The 14,549-nt window shown below is 38.2% G+C and overlaps 2 protein-coding genes across 2 annotated transcripts; one reads left to right on the top strand and one right to left on the bottom strand.

Annotated features, from left to right (window-relative positions):
• Window positions 1-4,435: 4,435 nt before the first annotated feature.
• Window positions 4,436-8,636, bottom strand: LOC110934238 (purple acid phosphatase 2). The gene is made up of 8 exons (XM_022177420.2): window positions 8,451-8,636; window positions 7,267-7,467; window positions 6,820-6,931; window positions 6,516-6,745; window positions 6,012-6,150; window positions 5,685-5,905; window positions 5,031-5,152; window positions 4,436-4,790 (listed from the first exon to the last, which is right to left on the bottom strand). The coding sequence occupies exons 1-8, from the start codon at window positions 8,634-8,636 to the stop codon at window positions 4,595-4,597; spliced, it is 1,407 nt and encodes a 468-aa protein (XP_022033112.2). The 3' UTR covers window positions 4,436-4,594.
• A 2,233-nt stretch (window positions 8,637-10,869) lies between these two features.
• LOC110934237 (E3 ubiquitin-protein ligase RNF144B) lies at window positions 10,870-13,544 on the top strand. Its single transcript, XM_022177419.1, has 2 exons — window positions 10,870-11,507; window positions 13,448-13,544. Exons 1-2 carry the CDS (start codon window positions 10,870-10,872, stop codon window positions 13,542-13,544), a joined length of 735 nt encoding a protein of 244 aa, XP_022033111.1.
• Window positions 13,545-14,549: the final 1,005 nt, after the last annotated feature.

Below are 14,549 nucleotides of genomic sequence, written 5' to 3'. Positions count from 1 at the left end.
CGCCAAGTTGTCAGATGAACCATCACCGACCATCGGAACCACCGTACCTGAGCTATCCGTCTGTTGCCTCCTCGGTCGACCACCAGAATGGCGTTGGTACGTCAGACGATATCGCTGTTCAGGGTTCACCGGAATCAGACTAGACAGCACATCAGCTGATAGCTGTGGCACTCCGGGATCCACTGGTTGAGGATCCTCAATGACAATGCTCTGACATGCTCGGTTAGCACGAACCGGAGCAGCATTGGGAATGGGTCTCCTCCCCCTAAGCATCGACCTCGTTACCGGGTATTGCAGCTGGAGCAAGCCATCAGCAGCGTCAAGGACCCGGAAGATCTCGGAAAGTCTTTGCCTATATCGTTTTCTTTCCATCGTGTCCAAACTACCAAATAAGGAAACGGAAGGTAAATTTATAGCAGGAGTAAAAAGTTTTGACAGTGGTGACGTCGGGTGCATTAATAGAGAATAATCATCACACGTCACAGAGCCATATTTTCAAAATTCGGCGGTGTCAGAAATCATGACATTTGCATTAATATGGCTGTCAAATCAAAACAGAAATGGGCACTAAGCCCAATTCAAACAGTGTCATTAGCAAAGCAATAAGAGTACATCACAAGCAACAAAAAAGAAAAACAAAGTTGTCATTCTTCTTCAGACTCCTCCGCGGGGTCCAGCATCAGACGCAGCGATTCTATCCCATACTCATTGACTTTGTCCATCAAATCGCCATAATAGGGCAGCGGCTCGGTATACGCCGCTTCAAGGGCATTTGCCATATCAGTTTGCAGTTTACTCTTGACAGCATGAAAATCCGGCGATACCCTATCCAACTGCTGGCAATCCATATAGCCCTTATACACACCATCATGATGCCCGGATTGGTAAGCAGCCGCGGATAAGCGATCAATCAAGCTGGTGAAAGGGGGCGATTCACGCAGGTACTCGAACGCCCCCACAAGCCCATTAGTTATCAACCAATTCCTGTCACCCCGCATAGCCGCTAGCTGGCTGGTCAAATCATCGACTTCTGCGTTGGATTGTGCCAACGCATTTTCCACTTCCTTCAGTTTAGAAGATGACGATACAGCAAGTTTGTTGTTCTGAGTGACAAGTGAATCGCAATGGTCCTGCAACTCCTTGACCTTTCCTTCCCGTTCCTCCAGCTCTGCCTGCATAAGCCGGATTTTGGTATGGGAGGCTTCTATTTCAGTTGTCAAGCTTTGGTACCGTTCCTGAACCTGAGACACAAAATCAGTGTCAACACGAAATTTTTCCAATTGTGCCGATAACTCGAGTCTCACCTTTTGAGCCTCCGCTATGGCCTTACGCTCCAACTCCTCCTGTATATTCTTGGCCTGAGCCAACACTCGATCTTTTTCCGCCATGTCGCGGGCCCACAAGATCCGTTCTTCAGCAAGATGGTTAGTCACCCTCTGCAAATCTTCCTCAGCTTTGTTTTTCTCCGACAAGAATCTGGCCTCCCTTAATCCCACAGTCTGAAGTTGACCTTCTAAGCGATGCTTGTCGTCCCTCAATTCCTGAATAGTAGCTCGCGCCTGGTGGAGTTGGGTGTTATCATGCATCCACCTGCGACGGATTTCAACCAACCTTCGTGGTAGGCTCACAGAGTCAGATATTGAAGAATTCATCAGATCTTCATTGTTCAAACCCTCTACGTACGCCGCTTCGGCAGGGGGATACGCCCGCTCGACCCAGTGTTGAACCACAGGGGGGAAAATCAGCCTTGAAGATTCAGCGATTTTCCAGTGAGGCTGATAGCGTTTGTCTTGAGCATTGGGGTCCCAACGAACGGTTGGTATAAACAGGTCGTCAATCAGACGGACATCGTCATCAGCAATACCGCTGCTCGATCCTCCAGTTTCGCTACCACCCACGCTGGTCACCTCCTGTGCCGCTGATACGGTAGTAACATCTTTATCTACATCGGCAAAAATGCCTCTGGGCGAGTCAATTACAGGTGTATCCATACCGCCTGTCCAAAGTGTGGACAGGGGATCAACAGTCACAGCTACTGATAACGTAGGAATAGGGAGAGGCATGACACAGCTCACAGCGGCAGTAGCAGAAGCCGAGGTTTTGGGGACTGTGGACAAACTAACACTGGAACCAGGACATGACAACGCCACGGTCGACATAAGTGTTGGTGTAACAACCCCAGGTGGGACTCCCACAGAGGTACATGCACGATAAACGTAGCGGGGGTTTAGCAACATGAAAACTAATATCCTACAGCGGCAGGCTAAGTCAGTTAATAGATACCTGTTGGGAAAGCACAAGCAGCCTGTACCGCCTCAAAGGCACTTAGAGTAGGTACGACAAAGGTTTTTCTTTTCTTAAAGGCACGACCTGGACTGGTCAGATCGGTGACCAGGGGAATATCACGCCCAACACTGGAAGTTTCCTCAACGGAGGGCACACCCCCATGGATCGCTGTGTGTTTCTTCCCGGTAAGCTTTATCCGGGTAGGTTTTTTCTCCGACACTGACACGGCGGTAGTTGCCACACCTGACAATTGGGTGACGTATGCTGTGGGATCCGCCGGTACAGCGGGTAGAATAAATTGCTCAAGGTGCACCCTTAGCACATCTGGCTCTCCTTCGTCCAACGCGCGGTCGGCGGGTTTCAACGCGAGATGCCGAGGAGGATCAATAAAGTCAAACATACTCCACTCCCCTGTGTGGCATGTGGGAGTTTAAAAAAAAAAGCAAAAACACAGCAAAAATAGCAATGCACGACAAAGTAAACATACCTGCATCGTCCCTTTGAAATGAGGGATAACGCCTGATATCAGGCCACAACAAACTCATGCCGGCCATCACCAACGCACCTTCAGGGATAATCGTGCACTCGAAGGGGCGGCCACACAGCTTTATGTACAGAACATTCGATACATACGCATCCTCAGATGGAACATCGTCTTTCACTTTATCCTTTGGCCCTTTCTCTCTCCAGTGCATTTCCCCATGGATAACAGAGGCATCAAGATAGAAGAATTTTTTCTTTCAATCTTTGTCCCTCGAACTAGTAGGAATATCCCTTAGGCACGACACGTCAGTATCTCTCCGGTCGAAGGTAAAGAAAGGGGATTTCCACACAAGCACAAAGAAAGCCCTAAAGACAACCAGTTCTGGGATATGGCCCAGTGCTATGCAGGCAAACTCAAATTGCCGAAGTTTCACTAAACCGAGGGGATGTATTTGAGATATGTGAATACGGTAAAAATCAAGCACCGATTTCAAAAATTTAGTGATGGGTAGCCGGAAATTGCAGAATTTGAAAAAATCACTGAACAAAGTGATTTTACCCGCCTTCAAGGGGAATGCAGTGTCAGTCTTGGACGGCAAAACAGGGTTCCATTCGGCCCTAATACCATAATCATGAACAAGGTTGTTGAAGGACGTCACGCCCCACTTGCAGAACAATATGTCTGTAGGGGCGGCAGCGGTGGAAGACGATTCGTTGGTTTTCGAAGCCATTGATTGGAAAGAATGACGAAGGAATGATTTGGGGGAGGAGATTTGAACTCCTACATATAGAGTTGTTATTTATACGCAAAGGCAACTTTTCAAATTCAAAAAGATGTACGAACGGAAATACGTGTCCATGTGGGGTAAAAACAGTTGTCACCAAAATGATGACCCCACTGTCACATCCTATCTTTTCGCCGTCATTTCCCAAAAACGTAACGGTTCATAGCCCAATGAATGTGGCAACAATCATAATACACTAACTTTTTCTTTTTTCTCTTAGTCCGACCTAATGGATTTCTTTCCATGAACTCGGACTGGGGGGACATGACGAGGTGTGACCCGCATCGGTCAACCCGACCCGGTTACAACCTATTATATTAATATAAATACAAATGATTATTCTAGAACTTTCCATATCTACATGGAAGTTGCACAACCAAATCTCTAACTTTTCGGGAAGATCATGTAAATCTCTAACTTATCGGAATATATCTTAGGTTAAAGGAAACCCTAATGGAAAACCTATAAATAAAGGTAAACGTATAAGGTATGATCATCTTGCTCTCATACATCTTCTTCTCCTAAACTTCTTTCATAAACCAATACTTATTCTCACGCCGGAGGGTGGTTACAGGAATAACCCCATTCCTGTAACGAGTCCTAACGGTGTTTCTGTTTTGCAGCCAAGCGTTCGAGTCACTAATCATTGAAGCCCTAGGTACTTCATAGGTCAGTGTTTCTTCAGTACATATAAAAAAGCAATAAAACGTATTGTATTTGACACGACTCATTTCTAAAAGAAATTTCCGCTGAAACATAAACAACTTGAATTTATACCAACTACCTTAGGTTTTACAGTTAAGTCTTTATCTAGTATTTTAATAAAAAAACATAAATATCAAAATAACTAATAATAAATTGTATACAAAACACGGAAAGTATAAACAAATCAAATTATCAATTACTAATCCAATTTATTTCTCTATGATCCGGAAACACAATTTAACTGAAGTATTACAACAAATATACATGTGGTGCATCATTCAAACACAAAGTTTAGTTGTTTGCATGTCAAGATATTAAAAAGGATGATTTAGTGATTAAGTTTCAATGGCAGACTCGTTTTTTGGATACCAGTATCGGTTAAAGAACACTACTGAATCTGATTTAACAGCATATCCATCTGAATTACGATGCCAACTATAGTACGCATGCGTTCGGTTTTTAATCTCCATCGTTGCATGACCAAAACTCGCTTCTCTAAATGCCGAATAGTTTGGTTGCGGCTCCGTCATGCTGCGAGAACAAGAAAATAGTGCATTAGAATCTATTTTCCATGTTTAGCCCGGCTATATAACATTTATTTTCTTTTTTTTTTTTGTACTCAATGTTTTTCTATTGAATAAACCCTAGCCGTTTTTCCTCTGTAAATGTTTATTATTTAACAGATTTAAAGTCGGAAAAAACAATGAAGTATTAGACAAATAATATTAAAAGAATATATAGTAAATTTTTCTATGTGACAAACAGTCTTACATAGTTGCTAGACCTTCAATATTGCCTCCATCTCCAATGGTGATGTACACAGGGGCATTTTGGTCAAAGACCGGAGTGCATTTCCCATTCACAATGTTATAAGCAACGTTTGATATCCGATTCTGTGTGTAATCATTTGACAAAGAAAGGTGAGAGATTACATTGTTACCCCCAATTCATTATGAATGTAAGGATATTTAATATGTAGAGTAAACCTCAATTTTTGTCCTCGTGGTTTGCTGATTTCAACACTCTCAGTTCAATAGTTTAAAAATTGCATTTATCATCCATTAGTTTGCTAATTTTAACAGTTTCAGTCAACACCAGTGTTAGATTTTAACAATTTCAATCCACACCAGTGTTAGTGTTGTGGACTGAAACTGTTAAAATCAGCAAACTAATGGACGATAAATGCAAATTTTATACTATTGAACTTAGAGTGTTAAAATCAGCAAACCAGAAAATTGAGGTTTACTCTAATATGTATAATACAAGTCTTCAATGCATACAAGAGAAAGAGCCAAAGTTAAGACATCGTATCTCAACTTTTTTAAGGGTGTTTGACAATCTCAAACGTCCTTTGAAACGGTTGTACTAATTATATGCATCCATCAGTAGATGTATATAATAAATGTTAGATGGTACGCTACTTACCGAGCGTTCATAAGCATGAACATGACCAGCAAACACGACATCAACCTTGTACTGAACAAACCATGGCTCGAACATAACTCGCATGGTCTCACCTTCCATATAATGGTACGTGTTGCTATTGTACCATGGTGAATGCATAAGAACAATCAACCATGGAGTTTCACTTCTATTTACCTTTGGTAACTCTTCCATAAGCCACATATATTGAGGAGTGTATGTTCCTACACCAAATAACTAAATGTAACCATTTTATAGTTCTATCATTTATGTCACTTTTTTGTAGGTGATCGTATTATTTACTAAAAGTATGAATAATGTAAGTCTTACCGTATGCTGAATAGGAAGACAATACAATGATATATGCCGAAGCTCTCTTGATCGAGTACCAAAGGGGTTCGGTGCTCCTTGATGCTTCAAAAGGGACATGATATCGGTGGAGAAAAGGCTTAAATGGCTTGTTTTCACCCTATATCAAGCAATGCATCATTTAAGAATGTGTCATGTTTTAACATGTTGAGACCCGATTGATCTTGATTTTGTTTCTTCGGCGCATTAATGTATGAGACAATGGATTTTGATAGTGCTTATTTCAAACAAATCAAATGATAAATGAAAATCATCTAACTTATATTTCAATATATATAACTTTGTAAGTTGTTTTATTTAACACATTAACTAGTTATATTAAACTTAAAATGAATACCAAAAAAGTGTTAGCGTGACGATTCCGCCTATAAAAACTACCTCTTTTTGTTTGATTTGCCTATTTACCACCTACTATCAATCATATTTAAGACAGGTGGTAATTTTTATTATATGTTGTTTACTTACAAAGCTAGGATCATAATCAAGTTCATGGTTTCCGGCGGTCCAAATCCAGGGTTGATACGCAACGCTCCTTTCAACAAACCTTGCCCAACTATCCCATCTTCGATTATCATGATACGGGTAGTGATCAGCATAAGATAAATCTCCAACATACAACACTGACTCTCCTTTGATAGGGTTCATCTCATAATGTGTAAGCGTGATGTTCGAATCGTATGTTTGACCAAGATCCCCTATACGAAGTCAACCTTAATTAAACAAGTCGTATTTTTGCCACAAAACTCAAAATTTAACTCAAACAACATACCGATGATTCCAAACGTGTAGGCCACATCTGGACCGACTGCCGGAGGGGTCACAAACCAAAAGGTCCTTGTTGTATGATCAATCCCAACCTCATAATAATACTTGGTATTAAACTGCCAGAGAATTATTAAGAATGTGATGATGGAACAAAATAAGAAAATGGTTTACTTTATAAAATAATAACGTTTTTTTATATTTTTACTTACAATGTATTTAAAAAAGATTTTTAAAAAATAACAACATATTCATCTTCCCCCATCATTGCCATATATCCATCCATACTAATAACTAATAACAATAATCATTTTTAAAGATGTCATCTTTTTAAAAAAAAAAAGTATGCTATTACTTATTATATATTTCGTTAAAATCATATTACTAGCATTAATAAAAAAAATATGTTACTACATTACATAAGTTATGGTCCTATGGAGGGTTGAAGATTAACCTCTAAGTTATGGAGGGTGCAATGATGTATGTAACCAGAGGTGTAATTGTAGTACTTGTAAGTGGTTATTTGGCCTGTGGCTTGGTCCTTTTGGGTGCCATCTTGAGGCCAATAAAGAACTGTGCTTGAACCAGGTTCATCGACTGTGACCCATGACACTATCACTGCCTTTCCCACATGATCTCCTTGTGTTATATGAACCTTAAAAAGTGAAAAAGGTCATAATGACATATCCTGTTATTATAAATGCAAAAGGTTTCAATTTTATTAGTATGATATATTCACATATTTGTTGATTATTATTTCGTGTAAATTTATTGGTAGACACTTAAAAATTTAATGATATTAAACTTTTACAAATTTTAATCCAATTCTACCATTTTACCGAGTCGTTTCTATTCGACCTTGACCTTGTAGTCAACCGTTTTACTCGACCCATTTAGTTCAAAAGGTACAACTAGCCATTTTTACTCGACTCATTTTCAACACCCGCAAATAATGATACATCCATCGCTGTTTGGTATAACTTACATATGATTTGTTTGAATGGCAACTCAACTGTAAAAAAAATAATAAGTTGAAGCTTGGGCACATATTTAAGGTCCCACGATTTAAAGAATATACACGCTTAGGCCAGGCGGGGTCGAACGTTGATTTTCCGTGATGGCAAACTTCAACGCGTTGAAGTTCCGTGATTCCCACCGCCACCTAAACGACAACGCGTGATAGTTCAACGGTTTCCCGATTTCGTTATTTTTTTTAACGGCGTGATGGTTTTTTTTTTTGTGAGGGTAATTGTTGGTTGGGGGGAAAATGTTGGGTGTGGTGGTGAGTGATGACCATTGCCACCAAAAAAGGTTGTGAGTGATGAAAAAATGGTTGCTGACATAACGGAACATGATTGAGTGTTTGTGAGTGATGGAATTCTATCACTAGTGACCACCCCCACTCTCCTTAGAAGGACTTTCTTTTCATTAAAACTCACTTCAACACTAAAATCCAACGTGTATAAGATATGTGTCATCATTTTCCAACGTGTTATGATCCTAAGCAAAATTCCGAATACAAAATCCACTTTCGGCCCAAAAAAATAAGTCGGCCCTAATTCGTTCATGCGAAACTAAAGTTGTTTACAATCAAAAGGTCATAATGTATTCAAAATATATTAATATTTGTATGATCACCTGTTGAGGGGCATTATAGCCAGAAGGAACCCTAAAGACATCACTATCAAAAGGCATGTCTATGCTTTTCTCTTCATTTCTAACAAAAGAGCTTGTAACACCTCCATTAGAGAGCAACAACAAACCTCCATCATCCACTGCCAAAACACATAAAAATGCAAGCAAAAACCACTTGCAGAATCCCATTTTCTGTAAGAAAAATAACACACACACACTAGCTAGATATACTTATAGGGGTTTTCAAAGTGTGTGATACATCCAAAGTGATGGATATTGCATGAATCACTACGGTGATTTCGAAGTGGATGAATTGTACCGTCTTCTGTTTTTGTTTTTTGTTTCTGTTGTATCATTGAAATATTTCATAAGTTACAATATTATTATTGTTTGACTTATTGTCATTATTATATATAAAACTTGATGGGATGAGTTGGTTTCATGAGCGGGCCCATCTTTGCAGTGGCGAAGCTTGAGATTTCCGATCGGATGGTCGAAAACGTACATACCTATAAAATTCTATACGAAAACTACATACCAGACACTACTGAGCGAAAAGTTCGGGGATTTTTTTAGGCGAATATAGAGTTAATAATAATACAACCCATACTCAACATTTAAAATGAGTTGGTCAAATATGCAGAATTACATCTAAAAATTATGAAATTATTAAACTCCTTATTTATATCAAATCTAAAAATATATGTTTATAAAGTATGGGTTGTATATTATAATCATACGAAACCAACGTTTTCTTCCTTGTTAGATTTGAGAAATCAAGCTAGTTAATTTTCCATCAAATAATTTCAATTATGGTGACTGTTATAGACATTTAATCTACATATGAATTATATGATTATGCACTTAATTTATATCTTATATATGATTCTTCATTTTTTTTTCATAAACATGTTCATGTAACACACATAGTAATAATCTACTAGTATATTATATCTAGTTTATTTAATAATCACCGTTTCAAAACATATAGCTAGTCAAAACATTTTAAAATTGTTATATACAAAAATAATTTTAATTCAAAATTCTTAGTAAAATTGATCTAAACTTAAATAAAATTAGGTGTTAGTACCCAAATGTGTTACATTGATACAATTAAAAAAATGGAAAGGTATTTTAGTCATTATATTGATAAAATTAACTAATTTTGTTGTTAGTACCCAAAGGTGTTACAAAATTGAAACCATAAAACCTAAACCTGTTAAAAAAAGTTAGCACCCAAATATGACGCTAGCTATAAACCACAAGATCCAAGAATAAAAGTAACATGAAGCTACTTAAGATCGTGTTTCTCCTGATTCGCATACTAATGCACATAATAAACTACAACTACCACACATGCATTTACATTGTTAAATTATTTCAATTAAGTATCGTAAGCTTAGGGCACATGAGGTCCTGTGTTCGATTCTTACAAGAGGGTTTTCCCGGATTTATCAGGTTTCTCCTGAATTGATGTATAAACATTATTGCCTAGTGGAGATAGATATGATCGAGTGGTTCCGCTGGTGGTACGATGATACTCTAGTGGTCTGTCAGTGATCCAAATTTGCCGTTAAAAAAAGGAGTTATCGTATTTCATCTGTGATTGTCGAGATGACCGTCTGGCTGCCAAAAAGTGGACCTAATCCCTGTTCACCATCGTTAACAACCACTACTCCCATGAGACCATCGTTAGTTCTGAGCACCGTGAAAACGCTAACCTTTGCATGTCCTGATCTGGTCTCGGAACCCTATATCCCTCTCTGTTAGATCTAATCGGACGTCCATGATTTTATAAATCACTATTCAAATCCATGAGTCTTTATAGATAGATAGATAGATAGATAGATAGATAGATAGATAGATAGATAGATAGATAGATAGATAGATAGATAGATAGATAGATAGATAGATAATAACTACTAATCAATGATTAAATTTATTTCATGCATGTATGTATGAAGTTATATACACTTCAAATTAAAGTATAAGGTTGTAATATGTTAAGTGTTCAAAGTATAGTGGCTAAAAGAATAATAAAAAAAACTAAACTAAACCACAGGACAAGATTCAGATAGATTCAAAAGGTTTGAGTTTTAGACTAAAGTTGTAAAAGTGGCCAAATCTCAGAGATCTTTTTTGCAGTTTACTCAAAAAAATATACAAATCGCATCAATTTCTCTTGATCTTTTTTCCTTATCGCTACCCAACAAACTCACGAGATAGACCGGGACTTGGAGATATCCTTACTATTAAATCTAATTGAAGCTTGGTTCAAACTCTTCACAATAAACCTCGCTATCTCTTTGTGCCCGTAAAATATTAATAATACCTACACAATATATATTATATACTTTCATCCCTCCCACTGCTCACAATCTCACAGCAACTTCTTTCCCCTTATTTAAGTTGGGTTTATTTAATGGGGAATGTAAACAAAAAACCACAACAAAAATCAGAAACCAAAAAAGAACATGAAGATCAAGAATCATCATCATCATCATTATTGACGTTCACTTGCGCGATTTGTTTCGAACCGGTGACACTTCCTAACACGAAATTTGAGAATAGTAATAGATGTGTTGATCACTCCTTTTGCATGGACTGCATGATCAAGTACATTCACGTGAAGCTCCAAGACAATGTATCCGACATCAAATGCCCATCTCTAACCTGTGACCATTCTCTCGAACCGTTATCATTCCGCCCAAAAATCCCACACCAATTGTTTGATAAATGGTGTGATGTGCTTTGTGAGTCGGCGGTGCTAGCGCTTGACAGGGTTTATTGTCCGAATAGAGAGTGTTCAGCTCTTATGATCAACGAGTGTGGTGGTGGAGGTAGTTTAAAGAGATGTGTGTGTCCCAGTTGCAAGAAACCTTTTTGTTTTCGGTGTAAGGTTCCGTGGCATGTTGGTTACGCGTGTGAAGATAGTAGGGAGACTATGGACCAGAACGATGTCGCCTTTGGTGTTCTTTTGGAGAGGAAGAAGTGGATGAGATGTCCTAAGTGTAGACATTGTGTTGAGCTTGTGAAAGGTTGCGAAATTGTTCGATGCAGGTAATTCTCCTGTTTACATAATCGTCTTTTGTATCATAGTAAACAAATAATAAAAAGTTTTAATAAGCAATTCATCTATTCGTAAATTTCCATGTATTATAAACTCATCAATTATTTAATCACTAAATTTATGTGAAAATAATTTAAATAGTTATTTTTCGCTAAGTGTAGTTCGTAGTTTATTAATTAAAGAAAAAGATGTAGTTGACAAAATTAAACATTAAATGTCATGCAGCTAAAAAAACTAAAAACTGATGTAGTTGACAAAATTAAGCATTAAATGTCATGCAGCTAAAAAAACTAAAAACTGAAGTTAAAACAGAGAATTTGGAGAGCCAGGATTAGAACCCGCGTCTCTTTGTTGTTTAAGCAACGCACTAAGTCACTAACCACACTGATAAGAGCTTGTTTGTGTCATCTTTTGATTCAGCATATATATATATATATATTCTAGCTTATACAACGTAAATTCTATACAAAATTAAAAAGATTTGGGCCTGGGTATGGGCCCTGTGCCGTCGCCCACCCGCACCCCCTCCAAGCCGGCCACGACCCCTACATACTATAATCTATAATATGTATGTTTATGTAATTTTTCTATCGTTAATTGTTATGTTGAAGAGAAACTGATTTTGATTTTGAATTAAACTTGGTACAGATGTGGCACTGTTACAAATGTGGTAAAAAGGTGGATCGCCATTGGTGCAATTGTCTATTATCACCTTTCGAAAAATGCTTGTTGATTACTGTCATTGGTGGACTGATTTTGTGGTCGTCATTGTTCTTTTTGGATGTGAATGGCTGGCTTAGGTTCTAACTTTGTTTAGTTTTAAACATTCACTCCAACTCTAATATTCCTAATTATGTGCCTTTAAGAAATCTTATACAATAATCGTGTGTTATCGTGTTGGTTTTAAGAAGAAAAGTTTATGTATATTTTTGCGAAGATGGCTGCAATTAAAGAATCGTTTTAGGCCCCCCAAAATACATGATTCGACCCTCAACTATGACAAGAATGATCTAAATACGAAGTTCAATGTCTAGTTTTATTTGGTTGTGGATTTATGTATTTTCTTTTTGTTGGGAATCATGGTATCAAAACTTGAAGCGGAAGCGGTCTACATATTTTAACAAGAGCTGATTATATATATATAGGGGAAGGTTCTATGCAGAACACTAAATATTGCGAGAACACACAGAACAAAGTGAATCACTCATTTTTTCAATCCTAAACAACTAAAAAGTAAATGAAAATGTTATAAATGTAAGAATTATTGTTTCTCACACTAGAATTAAAACAAAATAAGAAAAATCTTCAGTTTTTAAATAACCTACACACATGTAGGTTATGTGTAGGCTAAATTACCTACATGTATGTAAATTATGTGTAGGGAAAAATATATGTTTTTTTTATGTACATATAATACACATATGAATGTAGAGAAAGTATAATGTACTTCAGGGCTTAACCTACATTAACATACATGACAAAAAATATAACATGCGTTATTATCATAGAACGTGCGTGATTATAGTCCCATGCGTGATTATGTGGTCCCATGTGGTCCCATGCGTGATTATGTGGTCCCATGCGTGATTATACCCCTGATCCAACGGTTACCATTGTCTCCTACGTGATGTATGATAAGGCTTTTTGTATGTTAACCTTACTCTATGAATGTAAGAAACATAAAATTTAAGAAATATGAACCTTAAATCCCAAAATTTAGCGATTTAGAGTTGTTCTTTTTGTTCTCGCAATAATTAGTGTTCTGTAATGATCCTTATCCTATATATATATGTTTGATTTATTAATCCAATTAATAAATATTCTCAATCAGGATCAAGGTTATACACGTATAAACAAATAAATAAATAAACAACCATAGTGGGTTTTAGTAATCAACCTTTGACGACTACACAGTGATTGTAACACGCAGGTTACAACAAATCCTCCCTAGTAGGAAGTTCGCAACCGAGCACAAGGGACCTGAGGTAGAAGCGGCCAAGGAAGAGGCGGCAGCGGTGCTTGGTTGAGCAGGTGGTGGCGGCCCCTCATGCTTGGGGTCGGCCGAACATGGGGAAGGAGGCAAAGGGGTTTTTGTTTTGATAAAAGTGTTCTTAGAGTTTGGACCTTAATCTTCCTTTTATAAAACGTAATCTTACATTAAGCCCCCTATGATTATACAATTAACTCTCTTAATAATAATCTAATTAATATTAAGCGCATCGGGTTTAAACTATTACTATTTCACAACTAATAATCCACCTATTCGTGAACATATACGATTCGTGTACCAACGAGTAACTCTTCGATTCGTACCGAGATGGTTACGTTGACTTTAATTATGGTCGAACATATACATATCTCCAACACTTAGGGTTGGCTATTCTTTGATGACCGTTATGGCTAGCCATTAGACATAGTCGTTGGCCACCGACTATTTAAAATAAAGAGTAAACTACCATTTTGGTCCCTGTGGTTTGGGCAGTTTTGCCATTTTAGTCCAAAACTCAAACTTTTTAAATTTGGGTCCCTGTGGTTTCGTTTTTGTTTCCATTTTGGTCCAAAACTCAAATCAGATCAGATTTAAAAAAAAAACTGATTTTTGTCCTTTTCCTTAGGGGTATTTTGGTCATTTTGCCCAACTACCCACCCCACCCCCATCCTCTCTCCCTCTCCTTTTCCTCTTTCTCTTTAAAAGAAACTGATACCTGATTCTCACCACCACCACCACTCTCTCATCTCTCTAGCACCACCGCCACCATGAACTTCACCAACGCCACCGCCATCTCCTCTCCCTTCTCACCAGCGCCACCACCACCACCTCCTCACCGTACAAATCTCCACTCACCACCGTCATCCCCACCCTTTAAACCCTAGCTCCACCACATTCTGCCACCAATGGATCCCTGCCGGCAATCCCGCACCGTCATCGATCCCAAAGTCCTTCACGTCGGCTTCTTTGCACCACAGGGATCGATCGGTGGTGATTGTGGGTGTTTATGGAAAATGGAGTTTGGGTGATTGTGGGTGTTTAC

This window comes from Helianthus annuus, chromosome 4, assembly GCF_002127325.2.
Source record: "Helianthus annuus cultivar XRQ/B chromosome 4, HanXRQr2.0-SUNRISE, whole genome shotgun sequence".
NCBI classification, from domain to species: domain Eukaryota; kingdom Viridiplantae; phylum Streptophyta; class Magnoliopsida; order Asterales; family Asteraceae; genus Helianthus; species Helianthus annuus.
The sequence above is the reverse complement of the archived record's forward strand: the minus strand, read 5'-3'. Positions and strand labels throughout refer to the sequence as shown.